Consider the following 26,228-nt stretch of genomic DNA (forward strand, 5'->3'; position numbering starts at 1 on the left):
ACCGATCAAATGGCCATGTTTTGAAACATACTTAGAAGATAGTGAAGAATAAGCGTGAGTTAATTTACTTTTTTATTTTCAGTTTTTCGTAATGCCAATATTAATATGTATAAATTGGCACGAAATGCATGTATATATCCTACACTATATTTATATATATATATATATATGTAAATAATATTTCTCCAACTTGACTTTTTGAGCCTTTTAATATTAATGAAGTTGTTGGTAAACAAAAAATAGCTACATTTTTTAATGATATGGTACTAATCACACCCATAATATTTTAGGTCTCGTTTTTCTGATGTGGGATTTTCAATGAAAATGATGATATTTCTAGCTATTCATAATTTTTCTATGAAAACCTAAGCACAAAGGTCGTTTGGTACTATCGGTTATGTGATAATGTGAATCAAATATTTGCAAATCCCATAAGTATCGGGTCAACTTTCAAAAAATAAAATTACACAGATGATTAAACTTGGTTTCAGTTGATGATTGTTTCTGATCATTGACGATTTTATGCCACTATTATATGTATTGTGGTGAACTGGTGATCGATGATATTGTGGTCATGATCATCGACTTGTTACTTATTTTTTGTTAGTTAACCCAACGATTTCAGATGGAAACATATATTAACACGGTGACATAAAAATGATTTTGTTCATCAAGGATTAACTTTACCTTGATCAACAAGACGATGAATCATTACTTGGTTTAAAGTTTAAACTAATTGAACCATATCAACATCTTTCATTTTCACTTCTTTTAGAAATACTATGTTTATTAAAGAGAAATTAATTATAAAATTAAATAGTAAAACAGAAAGTTAGTTAAGTTAGACGAATTTGGATTTTCACTTTTGATCTCAAATTTGTGTCAAACTCTTTTTGGGACATTTCTAACGTTGGAATTATACGACTGAGATATACCTCTATTTAATTAAAAATATATATATATCCAAACTAGTCTATTGTCCATCTTGTAACCCCTGATATACAGAATTATTTAATAAGTCCATTTGCGATTACAAAAACAATTATCACATGAAAATGAAATCATAACTTTGTCTTTGTGTGAGAGTTAAGTATATTAAATTATGTTTTTAAAATAATGGTTTTATATAAGTCTTCCCCGTGACAAACGGGTTTGTTGAAGGGGCATAAGAAATGTTCACATGGCCAACGTGAAAGAATAAAGAACAATTGTTCCTTTTTCGATATCCTTAGTTATGTACATATTGGGTAACCGAATGTTAACACAAATCTCTATATACTATATAGACTTAACATTTGGATTCTGTGCCAAGAAAACCTTTATATTTGTCAATTTTTGAAATTTTAATCATCGTGAAGGCCCGTACATATATATTGATAGAATTCATAAATTTGGGAGTAATGTCTAACAAACTTATACCACCAAATTGTTAGAGTAAATATTTTGATTTTCGACATGCAGTTACCAACTAAGTTGTTAATTAGAACAATATATTTTTAGAAATTGCCACCTAATTTGAACCATTTAAGTGTTCTCAAATAATCAAATCATATCTATAAAAAAATTAGTCAACTAAACCCCTATTAAGAAAAATCAACAATTAAAACCTTCTCATTTTTCTCCTAATGAATATCCTATAAATACCCACTAAACACTTATATTTCTCTCCACCAATCTCAAAGCAAATTATATACACTACTACTTCTTGATCTTTTGTACTATACAAACATATGGCTCCAAGAACCTCTCTTGCACTCTTCGTTTCTCTCAACCTCCTCTTCTTCACTTGCACCTCTGCAACCACAGGGACTTGTCCTATACAGATCAGTACTTGTGCCAATGTGCTCAATCTAGTGGACCTAACATTGGGAAACCCACCTGTAAAGCCATGTTGCTCGCTCATCCAAGGCTTGGCTGACCTTGAGGCTGCGGCCTGCCTCTGCACTGCGCTCAAAGCTAGCATTCTTGGAATTGTCAATATTAACCTTCCTATCAATCTCAGCGTACTCCTCAATGTTTGTAGTAGGAATGCTCCAAAGGGTTTCCAGTGCGCGTAAGTTGAATACCTATGACATACCTATAAAACAAACGAATCATACTGATACTTGAACATGTTTTCTTATCTACTTGTTGTTGTTCTAAGGTTTTTTTTTTTCTTGGATTGTTAAAAATGAACGTACGTTCTGATGCAATAATGGAAATGGAGTTGTGTGTATAATTGGCAAGTTTATATCTACTCCTTCGCTTCGTTGTTCCTTCGTCTCTTCTTTGTAATTGTGTATTTCAAATTTGCTTAATAAAAATATGGGTGAAAGACCTGTGTTCTCCCACAAATAGATGGTCTTTCCGCGAATGTGAAACAAATGTTTTTTATCATTGTTGGTCAACTAAGTAGGTCGTTCGACCCCTACGAATCCGTAAATTGAGGAGCATGCCGCATAAAGTTTCATATAGTACCACAACTACACAAATTTCAGACCTCGTTCCGAGTTCACACAAAATAAAAATTAAAGTTTTGTATCCCCTAAATCGAAAGTTCGAGACTTCAGTCCCTTAAATTCAAAATTTGTGATTTAATATTGGTTTAAGTCATAAACCTGATAAATCTTTGGCTTTCTTCTTAATTCGCTGAGGCAAAGTCGATGAAGACACTGGATTTCCCTTTTTCTTCTTCTCAGAATCCTTGTTCATCATCTTCATCTTCAATTAAAGATTTGACAGTAGAAGCCAGTTCGTGGAGCCCGAGAGCATGATGTTGTTACACAAGAGTATATGCCATATATTCTTGGAGGTATAACCATATCCGACATTGTCAAGTTTATTCCCAGTACCGTCCCAAGAACTTCCAAAACCCACATGAACCAATGTTGATTGAGAGTCTTTTTAAATCTCTTGGACATTTGGCCAGCAACTCCTAATTTGGACAGTTGGTGCTTCGTCGTTTGGCCAGCCACGGTTTTGAAACCTACTTAGAAGAAGTAGAGAAGAATAAGCATGGATTTTTCATCAGTTTCTTTATCTCTAGTTTCCCACAATGACACTGTTAATGGAGATAAATTAGTACGGAATACTCGCGTATAATAGCCACACTATATTTTGTATGTATGTAAATAATATTTCTCCAACTTGATTTCTTGAACCTTTTAAAATTAATCAAGTTGTTGACAAAATAGCTAATTTTTTTAAATATATGGTACTAATTATCACACCCATAATATTTTAGGTCTCGTTTTTTTGATGCGGAATTTTTAATGCAAATGATGACTCTTCTCGCAATTAGTAGTTTTTTGTGTGGGTAATATCCAATAAAACCCTAAGCATCATAAGTTGTTTGGTACTATAGGTTATGTGAATAAATTATCTTTACAAATCCCATAAGTATCGGGTCAACTTTCAAAAAGTAAATTATCTAGCAAATTCAACTTCGTTTCCACTTGATGATTGTTTTTGATCATTGACGATTTATATCATTATTATATGTATGTAGATGTAGTCTGATCGATATGATATTGTGGTGATCATCGTCGCTTGTTACTTATTCTCCGTTAACCAAACGATTTCAGATTTATGGAAACATATATTTATACGGTGCCATGAAAATGATTAATGTTCATTAAGGATTAACTTTGCCTTTATCAACAAGACGGATGAACACCACAATATCATTACTTGGTTTAAAGTTTAAACATTGAACCATATATCGTAGTTGTTCAAAAAAAACTATGTTTAGAAATACTATGTTTATCAAAGTTTAGAAATACTATGTTTATCAAAGAAAAACTAATTATAAAATAAAAGAAAAACTAATAAAAAACAATTAACTGATTCTATAGTAAAGAATGATTTGGCATGATGATTATCATACTATTACAAGCCTGTCGAACGAATAACTACTAAATTCTAGATCTATCCTCCTATAGCTTCTGCCCGGGAACCATATTTTGGCATATGCGACCTTATTTTATAATACGAACATCGTAAAAAAAAAAAACAAGAATACACGATTTGCCTCACACACAAAAAAGAATCCCACTAATACACGAAGTTTATATGTTATTGATTCAGCAAAAGGATAAAAGGTAGTATGATCTTGCACATACATCTCCCATTCAATATAAATCAGAAAAACATATTGTACTAAAGAGAAATATCGATGATGATTTTGTCGTTATTACACCTTAGTATAGATTTAGAATATATTTGGATCTAAACCTCACAATATATATATTATTCATATTGGATATGGCTATCCTTTCATAGTTGCAATTGGCCGCATAGTATTCATAATTTGTCTTTTCTTTAGGATGTAAAATTTGTATTCATCCACAAATCATTTTCAGAACAAATGCATTCTTGTTTTGAAGTTTAAAAAGAGAAACAGAGCTTAATAGTAATACAGAAAGTTTTTTAAGTTAGACAAATTCACTCTATCAATTTGACTTTTGATCTCAAATTTGTGTTAAATTTTTTTGGGACAACTCTAACGTTGAAATCATACGGCTGAAATATCACTCCCATTTAAAAATAATATTCCAAACTAGTCTATCTGTCCATCTTGTAACCCCTGATATACGGAATTATTTGATAAGTCCAACCATTTGAGATTACAAAAACAATTATCACATGAAAATGATATCATAACTTTGTCTTCGTGTGAGACTGTGTAGATTAACTTATGTTTTAGAAATAATTGTTATATAAGTCTGCCCCGTGACAAACGGATTAATGAAGGATAATAAGATATGTTCACATGGCCAACGTGAAAGCATAAAAAACAATTATTTATTTTTAGATATATTTTAATTTTAATTTGATTTAAATATTGTACCTGGTTTTCAAATAACCACATCTAAGGCGTTAGCTAGTAATTTATGTCATTGAAAAAAGCCAGAAAGAAACAAAAGAACATTCTTCATGTAATTGGCTTCTGTGAAAAATGAATTTAAAAAAATACTTCTAACAAGTTGATAAATAGGTCTGGACATAAAAATCGGAACCCGAGTACTCTAATCGGCGTCAACCTAACATTTTGAACTGAATCCCAACCCAAAAAATTAGATTTATCCTACTAAATCCTATATTCCTTATTTCTTTTACTTATAATCCCTAACTTGAACTCCATCTAAATCTGAATCTGAACATACTCTCAAAATAAGTACATACTAATAACTTTAGACTTGAATATCCAAATTTTTTACTTAAATACCCGCAATATAAGTACATACACAAATTTTTATCCAAAACCTAGATATTTACCTAAATTGTTTTGGGTATTTGCATAATATTTTGAGTATTTGTGTACCCAAAAAGAATCGGGTATTTAATAGTTCTAAAAATTTATACATGATTTTATCCAAACTCGAAAAAACCAAAACCGAAATCGAACCATTTTTATATTTACCCTATTAGATTTTATTTTATTTTTCCTATTTCGAACACGGATGGTTCCTACCAGATTCTGCCCTAAGTTTCTTAATGTTCAGACCTATTGATAAGTATGAGTTTTATCAATGAGCATCAAGTAAAAGTGAGAGTCTTGATTCTGCTTTAAAACATGAAAGTTTTTATTGTATAATATGGATATCGAAGAGGCTAATTCAGATATATAAAATTACATAATACCTGATTTATTAGAGTCCATATAATTTACATAAGACTTTCCACGACTAATTTATATAGTTAAAATACTATATTTGATTATATTTTTAGTAATCGTGAAGACTCGTTCATATATTGATATACAGTATAACCTCTATAAATTAATACTCTATAAATTAATAACCTCTATAAATTAATAAATTATTCCGGTCCCGAGTTAGGACCAGTGTAAAAAATGACATAAATCGATAAATTAATAAGATAATATTTTTTTTGAAAATTCTATGTAAATCTATGGTCCTATCAATATCATAAATTAATAATTGTATAAATGTATCAACTATATATATATATATATTATGTAAAAAAATTCTTTATAATATATTTATTATACTTTTTTGCTTAAATTCATATTTGTTCTTTGTTTGATTATAGTTTTCATATTTTACTGTATCAAAACTTTTAGTGTTGTTTTCTAAACATTATTATTATGTTTTACTTGTAACTGGTTCTAGAAATATATATTCTATAATGAAGGAAATCTTATAGAAATTTTTAAAATGTTACCAAATTAGGAAAATCTCTCTATAAATTGATAAATATTAATTTATCGATAAATTAATACCTCTCTAAATTAATAAAATTTCGCAGTCCCAACATTACTAATTTATAGAGGTTTTACTGTAATTCGTAAATTTTGAGAGTAGTTTTTAACCAACTTACACCACCAATTTATTAGAGTACATATTTTGATTTTCGATATGCAATCTTGTTACCAACTAAGTTGTTAATTAGGACCATATACTCTTAGAAATTGCCAGCTAATTTGAACAATGACCATTTAAGTGTTTTCAAATAATCAAATCATATCCATATAAAAATAATTAGTCAACTAATCCCCTATTAAGAAAAATCAACAATTAAAACATTCTCATTTCCTCCTAATGAATACCCTATAAATACCCACTAAAAACTTACATTTCTCCCACCAATCTCAAAGCAAATTAAATACACTACTACTTCTTGAGCTTTTAAACTACACAAACAAATGGCTCCAAGAACCCCCCTTGCACTCTTCGTTTCTCTCAACCTCCTCTTCTTCACTTACACCTCTGCAACCACAGGGACTTGTCCTAAAAATTCCATAGAGATCGGTACTTGTGTCACTGTGCTCAATCTAGTGGACCTAACATTGGGAAACCCACCTGTAAAGCCATGTTGCTCGCTCATCCAAGGCTTGGCTGACCTTGAGGCCGCGGTCTGCCTTTGCACTGCAGTCAAGGCTAGCATTCTTGGAATTGTCAATATTAACCTTCCTATCAATCTCAGCGTACTCCTCAATGTTTGTAGTAGGAATGCTCCAAAGAGTTTCCAGTGCGCGTAAGTTGAATACCTATGACATACCTATGAAACAAACGAATCATACCGATGCTTGAACATGTTTTCTTACCTACTTGTTGTTGTTCTAAGATGTTTGTTTTTTCTTTCTTTCTTGGATTGTTAATAATGAACGTACGACGTTCTGATGCAAAATAATGGAAAATGGGGTTGTGTGTACAATCGACAAGTTTGTATATACTCCTTTACTTTGTTGTTCCTTTGTTTTGTTGTTCCTCTTCTTTGTAACTGTGTATTTCAAATTTGCTTAATAAAAATATAAATTGATGTTGTAGCTTATATATCCTCTATATATGTGTCTAACTCAAAAATGGTAACCAAACTTAACAATGATTAAAAAGTAAAATTATTTTTTTAATATAAAACTTTAAATATGACAGATTAAACATTTTTTTCTTACTTTTGTTAAAGTTAGCAATTGTTTTTAAAGATATCTTTTATCTTATAAATCACAAGTCACCTGACCAATTACAATTTGCCAGATAGATTTTTTAAAAATTAACAAAAAACAAATAAAATGAAATAATGATAACAAGGAAAAAATTAAACATGAACTTTATCGACAACAATTTCTGGAAACTGCTCACCCATGATGCACGATCCTTCTTCTTCGCCCACGATCTCAACCTTTTATACTCCCACAAACATCAGACAATTTCTCACTCGATCGAATACAAAATATAATTCTCCTCTTCCTTGGTTTCAAAACCCTAATTTCTTTTACAGTGAATATTTTGGCACTTATTTTTTCTCTACAGTTTCAATGGTTCAGAGTTTCGATAGGAATAATTGGTTTTAGGGGTGAGAGGAACATGAAGTGTTGAAGACAAAATTACGAGAGGTAATTGGGCTATATTTCTATATCAACATAATATTTTCTTTTCTTTTCAGATTTTTGATATATATCAATACATTGAAAAGTAAACTCCTCAACTCCACTAGGTGCTCTTTACCGCTAGAAGAAAAAAAATGATTCTTCGACAATCACAATCAAATTCGCCAATGAAGTTGTTCTCCAAGGTAACTTTTTCATAGTCTTTTTAAAAACAAATATTTCATTTTTTCTATAATGGTGGGAATAGACTGAAACATGAAGAAGCATTATGCTACACGATTGTTTTTTTGCTCATCGTGGTGTTTTTCAAATTAATATGTGTTGTTGTAATTCATTTACTATGATTTCACTTTGACATGCTGTTTTGATTAGCGTATTTAGTAGATGTTTGATGGTTTAGTCATGTTTGATGTGTATGTTATATATCACTTATGTCATTTAAATTCAAAAGGTATATATCATACATTAAGGAATAAAGATCAGCAAACTAATGTGTAAAATAATTGGCCTTAAGGTGTATATGTGTTAACTAACATGCTGATTTTTTTACTTCCTAATGTTTTATGTGGATTTGTAAAACTGTTTGCAGATGGAGATCATGAATGAATTACTTGATGTTGAAAAACCAAAGTACTCATAGAGCAGACTAAGAGTTAAAGAAATACAGGAAAAGCAAGATATAAAGAAGTAAAACATGAGATCTTTAAATTAATCTTTGTACTCAACAAACTAAGATCAATGTATAATTATTTTTATATTAATCTAACTTAAGTTTTAGTAAGTTTGTGGTTAATCAGTGACAAATGTGTTAATCTTTGTTTTTATGCATTAAGTTATCTATAAATGCGAGTTTTTTTTTTTTGTCAAAAACATGCAAGTTTTATGTTAAGTAAATCGTTAGCAAAAATGTACTACTAGTTCTGTCATAACTCATAACTCATAATTCGTTCAAGAATTATGAATGGTTGATTGAAAAAATAATTTTACCATGGATTAACTCTCTCAAAGGCCCAAGTCCATTAAAGGATTAAAAGGAACCTAACAGCCCATACCCGACTTTTTTCTTTTTTGGGCTGTTGCTCTTACAAAGGATTTTTTTTGTAAAGTAAATTAATTTAGATTTTGGAAATTTAAAAAAAAAAAGAGAGAAATAATTGTTTCTGTCAAACCATATTTTTCTTTTCTCAAAAAGACAAGAAATACATCTCCTAATTACAAAAAAAGTATGTTTTTTTACCGTTAAAAAACTTTAAAAGGTGTATCAATTTAATTTTAAATTGACCAAAGACAAACGAAAATTTAATAAAATTGTTTGGATAAATAAAAAACATTATCTGAAAAACCTAACCGACATCTCTCCTCCAACCACTGTGTAAAAAGCACTCAAATCACACTTTATCTTCTCCGTCACATTTTCCCGAGAAACAAAAAAAAAATCTCAAATCTGGCAAAAAATGGCGACGATTCCAATGGATATCGTCAACGACATATTCCTCCGATTACCAGCAAAAACTCTAGTTCGTTGCCGTGCTCTCTCTAAGCCATGTTATCATCTAATCAACGATCCAGATTTCATCGAATCTCATCTTCATCGCGTTCTTCAAACCGGTGATCATCTCATGATTCTTCTCAGAGGAGCTCTTCGTCTCTACTCTGTAGATCTCGATTCACTTGATTCCGTCTCCGACGTTGAGCATCCGATGAAACGTGGTGGTCCGACCGAAGTTTTTGGTTCTTCCAACGGTTTAATCGGGTTATCGAATTCTCCAACTGATTTAGCGGTTTTTAATCCTTCGACTCGACAGATTCATCGATTACCTCCTTCGTCTATCGATCTCCCCGATGGTTCGAGTACTCGTGGTTACGTGTTTTACGGATTAGGTTATGATTCTGTTAGTGATGATTATAAAGTTGTGAGGATGGTTCAGTTTAAGATAGATTCAGAAGATGAACTTGGTTGTAGTTTTCCTTATGAGGTTAAAGTGTTTAGTTTGAAGAAGAATTCATGGAAGAGAATCGAATCAGTGGCGTCGTCGATTCAGCTTTTGTTTTACTTTTATTATCATCTCTTGTATCGTCGTGGTTATGGTGTTCTTGCTGGTAATAGTCTTCATTGGGTTTTACCTAGAAGACCTGGTTTGATTGCGTTTAATCTCATTGTTAGATTTGATCTTGCCTTGGAAGAGTTTGAGATTGTTCGGTTTCCTGAAGCGGTTGCGAATGGTAATGTTGATATTCAGATGGATATAGGTGTTTTAGATGGTTGTCTTTGCTTGATGTGTAACTATGATCAGAGTTATGTTGATGTTTGGATGATGAAAGAATACAATGTGAGGGATTCTTGGACTAAGGTTTTTACGGTTCAGAAACCGAAAAGTGTGAAGTCGTTTTCGTATATGAGACCTTTGGTTTATTCTAAGGATAAGAAAAAGGTTCTTTTGGAGCTTAATAATACAAAGCTAGTCTGGTTTGATTTAGAGAGTAAGAAGATGAGTACTCTTAGGATTAAGGATTGCCCTAGCTCGTATAGTGCGGAACTCGTTGTGAGTAGCCTTGTCTTGGGGTGTAAAGGAGATCTTAATAACATTAAGTATCGAAAAGAACAACAAGCTAAAGAAGCTAGAGAAGCTAAAATTATGCAGAACACTAAAAGGAGGTGTGATTTTTTTGTTCTTCTCTAAGTCCAATTTACTTTAATATCATTTTCATTCGTTTTTGTATCGATATGTTCAGTATCTCGTTTGTTTTTATTCTCAGGGATGATTTCCTGTCCAAAGGATTCAAGCTGGTCTTATAAGCCAAAAACAAGAGACAGGAGCTAAAGCTGCACAAGGTAAGTGAAAAAGTTGACCGTTCTTAATGGGTCTAGTTTGCTGCTGCATTCTTATTGCATTTCATTCTTTTCTGTCTCTGCTCTGTTTTGTCGCGGACGTTCATATCCGGTGTCTGTTTTGTGGCGGACGAGCAATTTTCATATTCGGGTTGGGACAAGAGTGAAAGTCACAGTATGTCATAGGTATTGAGTGCTTAGAAGTTAGAACATTCCCTAGAAAATGTTATGGAGTCATCATCAGGATAATTACTTTAGCATATGACCATATTCAAGTGTGGTTTTTTCACATCAATCTATCTGCAAAACAATCATTGGGTATGATTTTTTCAGGGAGGAGAAACGAGAAGGGGAACAAACAATAACTTCAACCAAAAAGCTCTAATATACCAAAGGAGAATAATATACAACTTACCTACGTATATGTGCTTATAGAAGAGAGGACAAATGTTTTTGGTTTGTAAATAACTCTTTTTAAGTTTGATATATATAACTTACTAGTACTAACGCTTTGTATACTTGCTTTTTTAAGTTTCTGCATAATATGAGATGTTAAATAAATTAAAATTTGTCATATTTAACAAGAGCTGGTTCTATTACAGTAAAACCTATATAAATTAATATTAAATTAATAATTTGTATAAATTAATAAATTCTTCCGTCTCCGAGTTGGGAGTAATTGATACAAATCACTAAATCAATATGATAATAATTTTTTTAAAAATCTTATATAAATATATGGTCTCATCAATAATATAAATTAATAATTGTATAAATTTACTAATATATATTATAAATATCATATGTAAAATATGACTCTTGTAATATTTTTCTTCAGTTTTTATTAATTTTTTGTAGTGTTCAATTATAATATTTAACAAAATGAATTTTTTTTTTTATTGTAATTGGTTTCAGAAATACTATTGATTATAAAAAAAAATTACATTTTATATCGATTTTGTGTAAAAATTTACGAAATTTGTACAATTTTATTAAATTTTCGATAAATTAATATCTTTTTAAATTAATAAATTTTTTTGGTTCTAATATTATTAATATATAGAGGTTTTACTGTAATACTTTGCTATCTTTTCATTTATTTATTAATATTATTAAATCATCGACATGAGCTAACGTTTTTCTACAATAACTTTTGAGATCACTAAGTAGAAAGTTGAATCTTTCATCGACAATTTTATAAGTAGTCAATAAGAAACTTTCTACAGCTTGCTTATTACCCTCGTCGAAATATTGTGTTTCGTGAGCAATCCTATTATTGGTCAAACTAAACTATTTTGCTCAAAATTCTTCATATGGATAACTACAAAAATCCAAGTTTTCCATTTAGATTTTACTAATCGGCGCTATCGTAAGTGTAGTCGTCATTGCCTATTTCTCGAGTTTTTAATAGTCTAAATCGTGATACCATTTCGACTAACCAAACAAAACTTAGTAAAAAATTTGGTGTGTAACGAATCCAAAATATCAAGTTTACGTTTTGTCACGATTCCTTTACCACCAAGTTGCCAATGTTTGGTTACATTTACCAAAGATCTAAATAGTAACCAAGAAGTCTCACTGAATTTATAGAGATTTTTGGCTGAATCTACTTAATTGACCTAGTGCTCTGCTCTACTTCTACAAAGACAGATGGGCCTGATATGATCGCTGGTGGACTCAGGTGTGACGAGCCCAACTCCGGAAAGGAGTATAAAATAGAACGATTCGTATTATTGATGCTATCATTAAGACCAAAATAAAAAAAAAAGGTGAAAAATTAGCAAGTGATAAACTATAAAACACAACGTTTTCTAAATGGTAAGAATATAAACTTTTTATAGAAATTAAGAAATTTAATAAAAAATTTATAGGAAATAAGAAATCTACATAAGAACACAGACAACTTTTTGGCTTTTTTGTAATGTTTTTCTAGGTAATAAATTTCATAATCTTCCAAAAATAATTAATCAAAAGATTTGACTAGGCGATTAACCCAAAGCTTCAAAAGAAAAAGTAAAAAAAATCCTTAATTTGTTTCTTTATCGGATTCAACAATTTGAAACCATAAATGACATATTCTAATTAATTCAGAGATATTTTTACACTAATTTTATAGAAATTCATTAATCTAATCACAAATTAATAAAATAAAGAGGTGTGAAACGTTTAACAATGGCATAGAGAGCGAGAGAGAGAGAGAGGAAAACTGTGTTAAACCCAGACGAAACCTTCGATCTTCTTCTCCTCTCTCAATCTCTTCACCTTCCTTCCTCCTTCTTCCTCACCTCTATACTCCGTTACGGTTAATTTTCCGGCCATCGAATGTTGGATAAGGTTTTCGCGAAAGCCGATAGAGAAAGATAGAGACAGAGAGAGAGAGATTCTCGTCGCTAAATGACTCTAAGCCGTTCATCAGCCGACGATTCAACCAATAACGCTAACCGATCTTACTCCGCCGTGGCTGGAACCGATAACAAACGAAAACGAGACGAGGACTCTTCTGATTACGTCGGCGTTGCTGAAAGTCTCGAGATGTTGAAGAAACAAGAAATCGACGCCGATCATATGGCTGCGTCGGCTCAACAGACTTTAATTTCATGGAGATCCGGTGAGAATTCCCGGTCTCTATCTTCTTCCGGTGAGTGTTCTTCGTCGAATCGTCCTGAGTCGACTCGGTTACAAATCTTTGTGAGGATGATGTCTGGAGGTAAAACGATTGTGATCCACGCTGAGAAATACGATACTGTTGAGAAACTTCATCAGAGAATCGAGTGGAAAACGAAGATTCCGGCGCTTGAGCAACGAGTTATCTACAAAGGTAAGCAGCTACAGCGTGAAAACTCGCTTACTTACTACTCCATCGAGCAAGACGCTTCGCTTCAGCTCGTTGCTCGTATGCAGAGCACAGAGCATCCTGTAGCTTGGCAAACGATTGATGATATTATGTATACAATTTCGAGAATGTATAAAGGTGAGAATCTTCAATCTAACATCAACGAGAAGATTGTTACTTTCTTTGCGATGATTCCTGTGGAGAGTGACGAATCGATTGCGAAATATCTCAACATTTTCTCGAACTCTTCGGTTCCAGCTGCTTTAGTGATGCTATATGCTTCTTCTTTAGAGAGGAATAAGTCTTGTGCTAAGAGCTCTGTTAAGCTGTTCTTGAGTAATTGTGTAGCTTTACCGAAGAATCAGAAGAACTATTGTTTACCAATAGTGTTAGAGTTTTGTAAACTGCTTAGGAAAGTTTGCCCTGATCAGAAGCTATATGTTACTTGCCGGAACACCTTGGGATCGATGCTGGAAACGTTTGATAACCCTCATGGTGTATATAATGATCAATATGAGACTTTTGGGGTGGAGATTTTCCCGTTCTTTACTGAGTTAACTGGTCTTTTGTTGAATGAGTTAGCTCAGAATTCAGGGCCTAGTTTCTGTGACTTTCAGAAAGTTTCTTCCTTTTGGCAACAATTGAGGAAAGTCATTGAACTCAAAGTTGCCTTTCCCATTCCCATTGTGTTACCTATGCAAAGTACTGCATTGGAGGCGGAGATCAGACATCTTCATCGGTTATTTGGAAGCTTGTTGACGACTATGGACCTTTGTATGTGTAGGGTCGAGTCTTCGTTGGCTGATAAAGAAGTTGGAAACAGTGAAACTATGTCTTCATCGTGGTCTCAGTATCTTTCCATTCTGAAGATTATCAATTCAATGTCTAACATTTATCAAGGTGCTAAGGGACAGCTAGCTGTTATGTTAAATAAAAACAAGGTTTCATTCTCCGCCCTCGTTGTGAAATTTGCTAAAAGAGGAGATGACCACCAATGGATCTTTGAGTATAAGGAAGCTACCAACTTTGAAGCTAGGAGGCATTTGGCAATGCTCTTGTTTCCTGACGTGAAAGAAGACTTTGAGGAGATGCACGAAATGCTCATTGATCGGTCCAATTTGCTATCAGAATCATTTGAGTACATAGTGGGCGCAAGCCCTGAAGCACTTCATGGTGGACTGTTCATGGAATTCAAGAATGAGGAAGCTACAGGTCCTGGTGTTCTACGAGAATGGTTCTATCTGGTATGTCAGGAGATATTCAATCCAAAAAATACCCTCTTCCTTCGATCTGCTGATGATTTTAGAAGATTCTCTCCAAACCCAGGTAAGCTTTGTGCCATATTATGTTGTCTTTCTCTTGACATCACTAGCCTAGATACAAGTGAATTTGGAGAGACCTTGCTTAGACATTCCTATAGTTTGTTACTATCTGGTATCCCATTCGCTGATAGTCATCCCTTCTTAAAATTCTGAGAACATATTTAGGTTGTCAGAATTGCATAACCTGTTATTCCTAACGCCCTCTTAATTTGTTTGGTGGCTATGTCAAGTAAACATGCACAAGTATACACTTTAAATATAGACGATGATTGGGCTGTCATCGTAGAATCATCTATATGCTGAAGGGTTTACTAATGAACTTATCGGAATCTTATATTCTTACATAAATGCTTGATCGTGGTACTTCTTTACCTGCTTGATTATCTGAAGTGAAGCATCAGTGAGTTGAAACTATTTGGAAGCTGTCTAGCCTTGGAAACAAGCTTTTGTGATGTCACTCTTTGCTCTAAATAGATATTTCTTGTGATGCTCATATCTTGATCTAATAATATTAGATTTTTGTCTTACGTTCAGCATCCAAGGTGGATCCATTGCATCCTGACTTCTTCGAGTTCACGGGTCGTGTGATTGCCTTAGCTTTGATGCACAAAGTTCAAGTGGGTGTGCTGTTCGATCGTGTTTTCTTCTTACAATTGGCCGGACTGAAAATATCTTTGGAAGATATTAAGGACACCGATCGAATTATGTACAATAGCTGCAAACAGATTCTGGAAATGGATCCAGAGTTTTTCGATTCAAACGCAGGCCTTGGTCTAACATTCGTGTTGGAAACCGAGGAGCTGGGAAAGAGGGATACGATAGAGCTATGTCCAGACGGGAAACTCAAGGCTGTTAACAGCAAGAACAGGAAACAATACGTCGATCTCCTCATCGAACGCCGATTTGCCACACCAATCTTGGAGCAAGTAAAACAATTTTCTCGAGGTTTCACTGATATGCTATCACATTCTGTACCGCCCAGATCATTTTTCAAGAGATTATACCTAGAGGATCTGGATGGAATGCTTCGAGGAGGAGAAAACCCGATAAGCATAGATGATTGGAAAGCGCATACAGAATACAACGGATTCAAAGAGACTGATCGCCAAATAGACTGGTTCTGGAAGGTAATAAGTAAAAAAACACAAATTCTTTCTTCAACTTTTAAACTTTGGAACCAAGTTTTTAAATGCCTTGTCGTATTTTGTAGATTCTGAAGAAAATGACAGAGGAAGAACAGAGGAGTATACTGTTCTTTTGGACATCGAATAAGTTTGTACCAGTGGAAGGGTTTAGAGGATTATCATCAAAGCTTTATATCTACAGATTATATGAAGCTAATGATCGTCTTCCATTGTCTCATACTTGCTTTTACCGTCTCTGTATACCGAGATACCCGACGATTACTCTCATGGAACAACGCCTCCGACTCATCGCTCAAGATCATGTCAGCTCCAGTTTCGGTAAATGGTGAAATAATTATCAAAGTAATTTCTATCTTCTCTCTCTCTCTCTCTCTCAATCTATCCGTCTCTCAGTCTGATCTTTAGGGTTCGTAGATTGGTGCTTTTGGTGTATAGATTTAGTGTTATGGTCATGCCTCTGTTTATGACCGGAAGATTTCTTAACTTCTGTTTTTAACTTATGGATAAATTAAGTCCCATCAATTAATTATAAACTTATGCCGATGAGCACAAGGTATGTTAAAATCGTTTTTCACTTTTTTGTGTTTGGATTTATCGAATCATGTAAATACTAAACATTAGAGTAATTTCACTTCGATTTGCAAATAGCAAAATAGGAGTCTTTGTTTTGTAGTATGCTTCTTTTGTGTTTATGTTAATAATTTGTGTTAAGAGAACATTTCTTTGTATTATATGAAATTAGATTACAAAGCTTTCTTTTTTTATTTAGCAAACAAACATCAAACTCTCTTTAGACCACCTCAATAGTCTCATCATAGAAAAAGAAACCCATTTAGGATTTAAGAAGAAACAAAATGTTCTTATAGGTTAAAAAAAGGCTTTATTACACTGCCTTGCCGTCAACAGGCTTCTCCTCCTTAGTCGGAGATTTGACAGCCGGTTTACCATCTTTCTCCTCCACAACTGCTGTAATTACAACTGGTTTCTCCTCTTTAACCGGAGCTATCTCGGTTTTTTCAGTTTCATTCTCTACATTTGGTACTTCTTCTCCTTTGATTTCAACTTCAACCACAGTGGCTGAATCATCTGCATGAACGGTTTTCTTAGGCGTCTCGGTTGTTGTCTTCTCTTCTGTGTTTGATACTATCTTCTCAACCTGTGGGAAAAAATCGATTGAGCTTTGCGTCATGAATCAGCTTTTATAGATCAAAGCTAACTACTAACAAAATCTACAAAAACTGAGCTTTCGAAAACAAACTAAAGATTATCACATGGAGATAGTATTACACTATTCCACATGTTTTGTTGTCTGAAAGTACGGTAAGTTAAATTAATTGCACATATGTCAACGGATTTAAGACAATGAAATAAGGATTTTGCAGTTTTCGAGTATCAATATTAATAACACTTGAACTTTACAATTGGATCAAAAGAAATGAAGAAATACCTCAACACCAGCCATTTGGAGACTCTGAAGAAGAAGAATATGGACAAAGGAAAAAATGGCTGAGTTTAGAAAAGGAGGAATAGTTGTGAGTGAGTTTAGCGAAAAAGCGAATGATTGTATTTATAGAGGTGGTCTTCAAAAAGTAAATTCAAATTTTAATAAAAATTGTTGAAGAATATTGAGGATGCTTGGTGTGTCATATTTACAGGTAAGAAAAACATCACTAATTAAAGTTTGTAAAGTAAACTACCTTATGATGGTGTAAAAGCTTCATAATGTTTTTGTCAATTGACAAAAATCTTTAATGTTTTGTGGTATTTTATAACTTTTTACCTATTTCATATGATGATTTGTGAACATGTTATATGTTTGGATTTCTAAACAACAATGACCTCCTCTGAACACACTTCTTTTTAGTGAAATAACCCCCAAAAACGAAAATAAAAATTGTTAGTGAGTTGGTTCACTATTTGGTGTGGTACACTTGGACATATGTATAGATGACAACCATCTGTCATTATTTCTCTACTTTAGAAGTTTAATTCTCTCACGTCACTTCTTTATTAACTCTTTATTCCTTCTAGAATTTTGGACCATTACTTTCAAGTTCCCATGTTTTGATACACAAACGAACCATTCGATTCTTTTCTTGCGTTTGCTAGTTTTATTTTGATACTTTTGTTTCAGGAGGACTAAGAGTGAGGTTTAGTATCGAAAACATGGTTACATGTTATTATCTTGATGATCTTATTTTGTTATGATCAAAAAATTTAAACCTAATTGAGTGCATGTGCAAAATTAAAGACGACAAAGTTAATGAAGCATCAAATTCTGATTGGCGATACACATTAGACTATATCAAATGGTCGAGGACTATATATCAAGCTTGCATCTGGTTGCAACTTGACTTATTATTGGCTACGGTTCCATTATTATGTTTTAGGGAGAGAGTGAACCAACGTTGATTACGTTCAGGGGGGAAACGTAAGCAGACATTGAGACAACTATCTGTACGACCTAAGAGTGATCGAGTCGTATAAAGCTCAGGTGAAACAAGACTAAAACTAAACCGATAACCATTGGATCTCATTAATTCACAGTAAACCAAATTGTACCCAATTAAACCGGAAATAGATAGTACCATACGGAGAACATTTTCTTTTTTTGAGAGAGTAGTGAGTGTCACAATAATTGACAGATGACGAAAAGAAAACCAGAGCGGAATCTACGAGCTGAAACACAAGAACTCACTGTTAAGACTCAGTTTCAAGTAAAAGTTTCTACAAAGTTCGAATGTTTTCAACATCGAGTGAAGTAAACCAGATTTCACTGAAAACCTTATCGTGTTTCTCTCTACTTCACGAGTTTTCTTAATACAGATTCTGCGCGCTGCTCAAATCGAGGTAGTGCCCATTCGTGCTGGATTATGTCTAAACCATCCTTCTCTGCACCCAGACTCTGATCAATTTTGCAAGGCAACGATACCAAATCAGGTATGGCCACGGAGCGAACAAAACAACAACACTTAGCAATCATATATTCATATATAGTTTGATTACCTTTGATGCATCAAATCCAAACCCACCCATTTGCATCATACGTTGTGTGTCATCAATGGCTGCATACGAAGCAAAAGTAAAAGATTATGACCACAGTTTAGTTTTTGAGGAATGTGGAGCAAATTCGTATGTGACAGCTAACCATTTTCATCTCCGAGAATGAGACTGAACAAGCCTCTTAATCCAAACAAGTTCAAGAAGTACCTGAAGAGCGAAAGAAAAACTCATAAAAAAAAAAAAGAGAAAGGGCAAATATCCAGAAGCAAATATGATTAGCATACTGAAAATCTGAAGAGGACCGGATAACACAAAGTCCTTTGTGTAATTTGAGTACTTACCAGGAACGACTACTCACATAGCTAACATCGACAGTGCTCAAGTCAATGCCATTCTGTAACATTGATCTGAACCTCTGAGTCAGTGGAAATGGTATTTTGGCTGCAAGATAAACAAAGAAGCCTTAGATGCTATGGAATTATAAAAAAATTAGAGTATCATGGAAACAATTAACTGGTTTCTCAGATGAAAGCAGTGAAACAGCCAGTTATAAAATCAAATACATGATTGCTGTTTATGAAGTAACCAAGAAAAATAATTGCAAAACACTTTGTTTAGGAAATAAACCTGCAACAAATCCAGAGAAGAAGAAGTTGACCCATGCAAAAGTGAGTGTCTGCAAAATGGTAAGTGATATCAGTTTCTTAAATGACCAGTAACGCAAAAACATAGATGAAACATTTCAAATACAACTCACCTGAGGAATAATCATAGAAAGATTTTTCTTCATCATATCCATGGCCATGTTAGGATCAGAAAACATAGCAGCTTGTGGATTTTGAGCTTCTCCCTTGGGAACATGTAGCAAACCATTCTCCTACAACAAACAAAACCACATACTTCTCACATTCCATATCCATCAATACACTCATCAGAAACTATTGAACAGATTACTTCCTCTAGCAAAACAAAGAGACAATATAAGAAAGACGATCACAAATGAATGCTAAGTAAAAAGGTCAAAGATCAACAACAAACTCAAGCTTTCAATGGAATCCACACAATGAATCTCTTAAAATCAGAAAACCAGATCAAGACCAAATGTCAAATCTTAGAAAACTCATTACCTCGTTGCTGAAGTAGAATCTCCGAGCACGGAATGATTTCGGCGGGATAAAATTAGCACCGACTTTAAGATTCCGAGCTCTAATAACAACTTGCCTATCAAACAAATCAAATCGAAATCGAATCAGCTAAACAAAAACTCATAGATACAGACTTAAAATCTACGCATAGAGAATACAATCCAGAGAAGGAGGAAGAAGACTCACCCTTCTTTAACCATCTTAGCATCAGGAGTTGGAGTAGAACGCATAAGCTTAGAGACAAAGTATCTCAAAATACCGATTAGAACCATCACTACGGAGAGAGGAATCAGAACCCAATCTCTGATCGCCGTATCGAGAACTAGATCCTCCGCCATTCTAAACCCTAATTATCTCTCTTTCTCGTCTTCTTCGTCTTCGATCTTCTCTGGTGAAGCAAACAAAACACGATCTGAGATTCTGAGAGAAGAGCTGAGAATCCGATAATTTAGTGGAAATTATTTTATTTTTTTTATTTAAAAAATATCTGAAACCTTCTGAGTCAGAGAGAGGCTTTGATGTGTTCCCTTTATAAAACCCTAATTCGTTTGTCTATTAAACCCAAACTAAAACCCTAGCTACCTTGTTCTCCTCACCGCTTCTTTCTTCCCTGAACTCAGAACTTAGAACAAAGAACTCTCGTAGACGAAGAAGAAGATGACGGTAGAAGGAGTGAACCCTAAGGCGTATCCGTTAGCTGATTCTCAGTTATCGATAACGATTCTTGATCTTGTTCAACAAGCTACGAATTACAAACAGTTAAAGAAAGGAGCTAATGAAGCTACCAAGACATTGAACCGTGGGATCTCTGAGTTCATTGTTATGGCTGCTGATACTGAGCCTCTCGAGATTCTTCTTCATCTTCCTCTTCTTGCTGAAGATAAGGTATTTGAATTTCTTCTTATCGTTTCACTTTCTTATGAATCTCAATTAGTAGTTTCTTTGGCTCTTGCAAGTTTTACTGGATTCACTTGGGTATCTTCTTCATATGATAAAAAGATAAGACTTTATTGGCTATTAGACTCCAGTTTTGAGATTGTGATTGTTGATGTTCGTAGTAATCACTTAGGTAATTTAGTTTATGAATGTAGGAGACAGATTCAATTAGGATTTTTAGGCATTGAGAAGTTCGTTTGTTCTGTATTAACGTAGCTTGTGTAATGAGTTAAATCTGTGATTCTTGGTCTTAGGATTGACAATATCATTACTTTAGCTTCTGAGTATTATGCTCTGTTGATTCATGAATGTTTAGTTGACAGTTCCCATTCAAGTTTTTTTTTTTTGGCCTATTTAAATTTGGCTGCACAAACATATCTTTATTTGTATTCAGCAAATCTGTTTCACAAGCAACATTCTGATTCTGATTCTTTTACTAATTAGTTGTTCTCTCTCTGGCTTTGAACTATTGCAGAATGTGCCGTATGTGTTTGTGCCATCGAAACAAGCCCTTGGAAGAGCATGTGATGTAACCAGACCCGTGATCGCTTGTTCCGTTACATCAAACGAGGCTAGTCAGTTGAAATCTCAAATTCAGCACCTTAAGGATGCCATTGAGAAGCTCCTCATCTAGATTCTTGGTGGAATGAATGAATGATGGGTCTCTCCATTTATGAAGAGGCTTGGACTGAAGTGAGTTTATGTGCAACTTTTTAGCCTATGAGAAAAACAAAAAACTTGTGAACGAATCCTATCCTTTTTGAAGATTGTAATGCTTTTTATTTGATATTGTGTTGGTGCCAATGCATTTATGAACAACAAGAATCCTTTTAAAGTGAGTTTCTTCAATTTGGTTATTTGTTTGGTGACTTTGGTCTTTTGTTGCATAATGGGATAATTGATATGTAATATTGGGAGCCAAATGAAGCACGTAGAACCTATCATAAGTAGGATACAAACTTTCTCCTTCTGCTACTAAGCACAAGATATTAAAACTAGCATGTTTGTATCAAAAATATAAATATTGGATATGGTTAAATGAATGTTATTAAGTTGAGACCCAAAAAAAAACACTTGTATTCTTTGGATCAGTCAAAAGGGTAAATCAGTCTTTTAACATGTAAGTCTTCGGACTCACTATTTATAACCTCCTCTTCATTAGAGATCCCAAAGCTTAACATTCTCTCAAAATCATTCGCAAACAAAACTCTGAATTGCAATCTCAAATCTCAGAAAGGTAATAAGAACCCTAGATTCCAACAACACAATCGTTAGATTTTATCTTGGATTCCTTCTGTTAGCTTCGCAATTAGATTTTCGAAAATCGTGAAGCCCTAAATTCTCTCTTCTTTTACGGTTTCAGAAAGAAGACGATTTCCTTGGGATCAGAACATTATGTCGAACTGTTTGCAATTGAATACGTCTTGTGTTGGTTGCGGATCACAATCCGATTTATATGGAAGCTCTTGTAGACACATGACGTTGTGTTTGAAGTGTGGTAGAACCATGGCGCAGAATAAATCTAAGTGTCACGAGTGTGGAACCGTCGTTACACGTTTGATTCGGGTTAGATTTTGTGTGTTTCTTCAAACAATTTTGAGTTTCTGAAGAAAATTTTGATAAAATTGTTGTTTGGGTGAAATTGTTTAGGAGTATAACGTTCGTGCTGCGGCACCTACGGATAAGAACTACTTCATTGGTAGATTTGTGACTGGTCTTCCTAATTTCAAGAAAGGTTCTGAGAATAAATGGTCTCTTCGTAAAGATATACCGCAAGGTCGTCAGTTTACAGATGCACAACGGGTAATTTTGTGTTTGTTTTGGATCATACCAATCATTTTGATGGTTTTTACAATGAGTTTTGTGTGGATTCTAATTTTTGTAGGAGAAGTTAAAGAACAAACCTTGGATCTTGGAAGATGAAACTGGACAGTTTCAGTACCAGGGACATCTTGAAGGCTCTCAGTCTGCTACTTACTATCTCTTAGTGATGCAGAACAAAGAGTTTGTTGCGATTCCTGCTGGTTCTTGGTATGGAGAATCAAATTACCGTTGCTTCTTCTGTTGTTGTATTATCCGAATTCTGATTATTTTTGTGCTGTGTTAGGTATAACTTCAACAAGGTTGCACAGTATAAGCAACTTACATTGGAAGAAGCGGAAGAGAAGATGAAGAATCGGAGAAAAACGGCTGATGGTTATCAAAGGTGGATGATGAAAGCTGCGAATAATGGTCCAGCGTTGTTTGGAGAAGTGGATAATGAAAAGGAGAGCGGTGGAACCAGTGGAGGTGGTGGTAGGGGTCGTAAGAAGTCATCAGGCGGTGATGAAGAGGAAGGAAATGTTTCTGACAGAGGGGATGAAGATGAAGAGGAAGAGGCGTCACGGAAAAGTAGACTTGGACTTAATAGAAAGAGTAATGATGATGATGATGAAGAAGGTCCAAGGGGTGGTGATCTTGACATGGATGATGATGACATTGAGAAGGGTGAGTGATCTATTACCAAATGATCGTCAAGAAGCTTAAGAATGACTTTAGCATTTTCGTCAATAGATTGACATGATTGTTCTTCATTGTCTATTTAACAAAACTGCTGAAATGTCTGTAAATTATAATGCATTCAGGGGATGACTGGGAGCACGAGGAAATTTTCACGGATGATGATGAAGCAGTCGGTAATGATCCTGAGGAACGTGAAGACCTTCTGGCTCCTGAAATTCCTGCTCCTCCAGAAATAAAGCAGGTCTGTACTTACTATAGTGCTTTACTTCCAATGTACAATTTTCTGTGAAACTAACTGTAGTAATTTCTGTTGGTAATCCCATTTATATGTTATCCAAGTTTCAATGTTTACTAATTACAGGATTGTTGTGCCTTTACTTCCTATGAGGTCGTAACTTTCTTTTGACATCCCTTGCAGGATGAGGATGATGAAGAAAATGAAGAAGAGGAGGGAGGTTTGAGCAAATCTGGTAAAGAGTTGAAGAAACTGCTTGGTAAGGCTAATGGTTTGGACGAATCTGATGAAGACGATGATGATGATTCTGATGATGTAAGCCCTCTTTTGACATATTTTACTTCTTAAAAAATTGTTAAATTTTCAATCAAACTCATTTTATCTGGTTTGGATACACGCAAATCATCATGAATGTCATTCTTAGGAGGAGGAGACAAACTACGGTACAGTTACGAACTCAAAACAGAAGGAGGCGGCGAAAGAAGAACCTGTTGATAATGCACCTGCAAAACCTGCACCATCTGGACCTCCTCGTGGAACACCTCCTGCAAAACCATCCAAGGGAAAGAGAAAACTAAACGACGGCGATTCTAAAAAGCCTAGCAGCTCTGTTCAAAAGAAAGTGAAGACTGAAAATGTAAGATACTTGATTTCTATGTTTGAGAAAGAGTTGATCGTTTGTGCTGGATTTGATTTCTAACAAACAGGTTTCTGTAATCTTTGTAAGCAGGATCCGAAATCTTCTTTGAAAGAAGAGAGAGCAAACACAGTTTCCAAATCCAACACACCAACAAAAGCTGTGAAAGCTGAACCAGCTTCAGCTCCTGCATCATCATCCTCAGCTGCGACTGGGCCTGTGACTGAAGATGAAATCCGCGCTGTTCTGATGGAAAAGAAGCAAGTCACTACACAGGATCTTGTTTCCAGGTTTAAGGCAAGACTTAAGACCAAAGAGGTAATATTTAGTCTAATATTCCTTCTTGAAGTGACCATATGGTTTTTATCTGAGCTTATTCTGGACAAATCAATCGTTTGTGTTATATAACTGTGTCTTTTTACAGGACAAGAATGCCTTTGCCAATATTCTGAGGAAGATCTCAAAGATACAGAAGAACGCTGGTTCTCAAAACTTCGTCGTTTTGAGAGAAAAGTGAGGACTTCCTGTTTTCACAGCTAACTCTTTTCAAAAAGATTTCAAGATATCTCATGAGCTAGTTAAAATAAGAATGTTTTTCTCATTTCTTGATTTCAGATGTTTAAAGTTGGACCTATTTTTTTCCCATGACACTATTAGTAATTGAAAATCTTCAAATGTTTTATTCGAAAAAAATGTTTTATGCGAAGGTTTTCAAAAATGGAATGTTCCAGTGAAAGCCCAATTGTGAAGAGGAAAATAGTAACCATAAAAAAGCCCATTCGTAGGGATCCTATTGTGATTAGGATTTACTGAGATTCGGATAAATACAATTAGGTTTCCAACTGCTTATATGATGGAGAGATAAGATCGTTGGGACTCTTATATAAAGAAACAGAGTTTCTCCTAAGACGAGATTCTACTACTTTTCTCTCCAAAAAAAAGAAAATCAGAGTCATTAAAAGGACAATATAAGAAACTTTGCCTTGGTGAGCAAGCAACGCTACAATATAAAAGGCGAAGTATTATTGTTCTCTCCTTTGTTTTACAGATGTCAGCCTAAACCAGGGAAGAGAGAAAGTCGTGTGAACAAGCTCAACATCCGATCTAATCTTCAACCACGCAAGATGGAACTTGTGACTGAAGACGAAATCCGCAAAGTTCTGATGGAGAAGAAGCAATTAACTACACTGGAACTTGTTATGAGGTTTAAGGAAAGACTTACAACCACAGAGGACAAGGATTCCTTTTCCCATATTCTCAAGAAGATCGCAAAGTTACAGAAGAACCCTGGTTCTGAAAAGTTTGTTGTTGTTTTGAGAGATAATGTTACTCCGCTTGCTTCTGATCTAACTCGTTTATCTATTTCATGATCTCATGTGAATTTAGTAATAATAATAAGAATTTTTCTCGTGTCTTGTTTTCAAAAGGTTTTCAACCGGACCGATTTGGTTCTCGGTGGTGATTTATATGTTAACACAATTACGAAAATATTAACAAAGATGACATCAGATCTTTTCGATGATAATTAATAGTTTGTGTTTTCATATAATTTTCTATTTTGTGGTAATCAACATATGTATCGACAATACAATTAATTTAACACATTTGATAATCTAATTAACACTACAGTAATATTTTGGCTAAAAATAGGTTATATTTTGTAACACGTCTTAGTAAGACGGTCTTACAATATCTTTTTTTTTTTTTAACACGTCTCACATTATCTTACCGAGTTTAAATTTGCAAGCTTACAATTACATGCACCAACAATGTCAAATACAAATCAAAACTGAAACATTTTTTTTTCTT

At 34.0% G+C, this 26,228-nt stretch overlaps 10 protein-coding genes and 1 non-coding gene across 16 annotated transcripts; 7 read left to right on the forward strand and 4 right to left on the reverse strand.

Annotated features, from left to right (window-relative positions):
• Nucleotides 1-1,564: 1,564 nt before the first annotated feature.
• AT4G12543 (uncharacterized protein) lies at nucleotides 1,565-2,113 on the reverse strand (the record flags this gene model as incomplete). The annotated part of the gene is given in 5 exon segments (NM_001340788.1): nucleotides 1,565-1,580; nucleotides 1,608-1,634; nucleotides 1,695-1,859; nucleotides 1,879-2,066; nucleotides 2,087-2,113. The coding sequence occupies 5 exon segments, from the start codon at nucleotides 2,111-2,113 to the stop codon at nucleotides 1,565-1,567; spliced, it is 423 nt and encodes a 140-aa protein (NP_001328246.1).
• On the forward strand, nucleotides 1,670-2,329 carry AT4G12545 (Bifunctional inhibitor/lipid-transfer protein/seed storage 2S albumin superfamily protein). Its single transcript, NM_179035.1, has one exon. It carries the CDS (start codon nucleotides 1,731-1,733, stop codon nucleotides 2,055-2,057), a length of 327 nt encoding a protein of 108 aa, NP_849366.1. The 5' UTR covers nucleotides 1,670-1,730; the 3' UTR covers nucleotides 2,058-2,329.
• Nucleotides 2,330-6,585: 4,256 nt separating this feature from the next.
• Nucleotides 6,586-7,276, forward strand: AIR1 (Auxin-Induced in Root cultures 1). Its single transcript, NM_117325.2, has one exon. The coding sequence runs from the start codon at nucleotides 6,647-6,649 to the stop codon at nucleotides 6,980-6,982; it is 336 nt and encodes a 111-aa protein (NP_192992.1). The 5' UTR covers nucleotides 6,586-6,646; the 3' UTR covers nucleotides 6,983-7,276.
• AT4G12555 (uncharacterized protein) lies at nucleotides 6,635-7,587 on the reverse strand (the record flags this gene model as incomplete). The annotated part of the gene is made up of 3 exons (NM_001340789.1): nucleotides 6,635-6,731; nucleotides 6,804-6,991; nucleotides 7,552-7,587. 3 exons carry the CDS (start codon nucleotides 7,585-7,587, stop codon nucleotides 6,635-6,637), a joined length of 321 nt encoding a protein of 106 aa, NP_001329315.1.
• Nucleotides 7,588-7,670: 83 nt separating this feature from the next.
• Nucleotides 7,671-8,514, forward strand: AT4G02905. The gene is made up of 3 exons (NR_143985.1): nucleotides 7,671-7,837; nucleotides 7,939-8,016; nucleotides 8,421-8,514. It is a non-coding gene; the product is annotated as an uncharacterized misc_RNA (transcript).
• Nucleotides 8,515-9,151: 637 nt separating this feature from the next.
• On the forward strand, nucleotides 9,152-11,246 carry CPR1 (F-box and associated interaction domains-containing protein). 3 transcript variants are annotated; one of them, NM_001340790.1, is made up of 3 exons: nucleotides 9,152-10,487; nucleotides 10,589-10,847; nucleotides 10,995-11,246. In NM_001340790.1, exons 1-2 carry the CDS (start codon nucleotides 9,286-9,288, stop codon nucleotides 10,626-10,628), a joined length of 1,242 nt encoding a protein of 413 aa, NP_001328191.1. In that variant the 5' UTR covers nucleotides 9,152-9,285; the 3' UTR covers nucleotides 10,629-10,847; nucleotides 10,995-11,246. The 3 variants fall into 3 exon arrangements, with proteins under 3 accessions (NP_001328191.1, NP_192993.2, NP_001078377.1); NM_117326.4 differs by having other exon boundaries at nucleotides 10,589-10,664; NM_001084908.2 differs by having other exon boundaries at nucleotides 10,589-11,246.
• Nucleotides 11,247-12,748: 1,502 nt separating this feature from the next.
• Nucleotides 12,749-16,676, forward strand: UPL5 (ubiquitin protein ligase 5). The gene is made up of 3 exons (NM_117327.3): nucleotides 12,749-14,820; nucleotides 15,351-15,943; nucleotides 16,027-16,676. Exons 1-3 carry the CDS (start codon nucleotides 13,056-13,058, stop codon nucleotides 16,288-16,290), a joined length of 2,622 nt encoding a protein of 873 aa, NP_192994.1. The 5' UTR covers nucleotides 12,749-13,055; the 3' UTR covers nucleotides 16,291-16,676.
• Nucleotides 16,677-16,678: 2 nt separating this feature from the next.
• On the reverse strand, nucleotides 16,679-17,502 carry AT4G12580 (uncharacterized protein). 2 transcript variants are annotated; one of them, NM_001160752.2, is made up of 2 exons: nucleotides 17,409-17,502; nucleotides 16,679-17,117 (listed from the first exon to the last, which is right to left on the reverse strand). In NM_001160752.2, exons 1-2 carry the CDS (start codon nucleotides 17,421-17,423, stop codon nucleotides 16,845-16,847), a joined length of 288 nt encoding a protein of 95 aa, NP_001154224.1. In that variant the 5' UTR covers nucleotides 17,424-17,502; the 3' UTR covers nucleotides 16,679-16,844. The 2 variants fall into 2 exon arrangements, with proteins under 2 accessions (NP_001154224.1, NP_192995.1); NM_117328.2 differs by lacking the exon at nucleotides 17,409-17,502 and having other exon boundaries at nucleotides 16,745-17,250.
• A 911-nt stretch (nucleotides 17,503-18,413) lies between these two features.
• Nucleotides 18,414-20,613, reverse strand: AT4G12590 (ER membrane protein complex subunit-like protein (Protein of unknown function DUF106, transmembrane)). The gene is made up of 8 exons (NM_117329.3): nucleotides 20,296-20,613; nucleotides 20,092-20,185; nucleotides 19,722-19,841; nucleotides 19,592-19,640; nucleotides 19,306-19,405; nucleotides 19,110-19,171; nucleotides 18,968-19,026; nucleotides 18,414-18,866 (listed from the first exon to the last, which is right to left on the reverse strand). Exons 1-8 carry the CDS (start codon nucleotides 20,445-20,447, stop codon nucleotides 18,762-18,764), a joined length of 741 nt encoding a protein of 246 aa, NP_192996.1. The 5' UTR covers nucleotides 20,448-20,613; the 3' UTR covers nucleotides 18,414-18,761.
• Nucleotides 20,614-20,666: 53 nt separating this feature from the next.
• Nucleotides 20,667-22,017, forward strand: AT4G12600 (Ribosomal protein L7Ae/L30e/S12e/Gadd45 family protein). 2 transcript variants are annotated; one of them, NM_117330.3, is made up of 2 exons: nucleotides 20,667-20,994; nucleotides 21,521-22,017. In NM_117330.3, the coding sequence occupies exons 1-2, from the start codon at nucleotides 20,767-20,769 to the stop codon at nucleotides 21,677-21,679; spliced, it is 387 nt and encodes a 128-aa protein (NP_192997.1). In that variant the 5' UTR covers nucleotides 20,667-20,766; the 3' UTR covers nucleotides 21,680-22,017. The 2 variants fall into 2 exon arrangements, with proteins under 2 accessions (NP_192997.1, NP_001190705.1); NM_001203776.1 differs by having other exon boundaries at nucleotides 20,672-21,159; nucleotides 21,521-21,986.
• A 175-nt stretch (nucleotides 22,018-22,192) lies between these two features.
• Nucleotides 22,193-25,893, forward strand: RAP74 (transcription initiation factor IIF subunit alpha RAP74). Of its 2 annotated transcripts, NM_001340792.1 has the most exons (11): nucleotides 22,210-22,282; nucleotides 22,409-22,611; nucleotides 22,696-22,848; nucleotides 22,931-23,076; nucleotides 23,153-23,532; nucleotides 23,670-23,788; nucleotides 23,966-24,097; nucleotides 24,207-24,419; nucleotides 24,513-24,737; nucleotides 24,844-24,932; nucleotides 25,468-25,826. In NM_001340792.1, the coding sequence occupies exons 2-11, from the start codon at nucleotides 22,441-22,443 to the stop codon at nucleotides 25,787-25,789; spliced, it is 1,950 nt and encodes a 649-aa protein (NP_001319914.1). In that variant the 5' UTR covers nucleotides 22,210-22,282; nucleotides 22,409-22,440; the 3' UTR covers nucleotides 25,790-25,826. The 2 variants fall into 2 exon arrangements, with proteins under 2 accessions (NP_001319913.1, NP_001319914.1); NM_001340791.1 differs by having other exon boundaries at nucleotides 22,193-22,282; nucleotides 24,844-25,893.
• Nucleotides 25,894-26,228: the final 335 nt, after the last annotated feature.

Source organism: Arabidopsis thaliana, chromosome 4 (genome assembly GCF_000001735.4).
Source record: "Arabidopsis thaliana chromosome 4, partial sequence".
NCBI lineage: Eukaryota > Viridiplantae > Streptophyta > Magnoliopsida > Brassicales > Brassicaceae > Arabidopsis > Arabidopsis thaliana.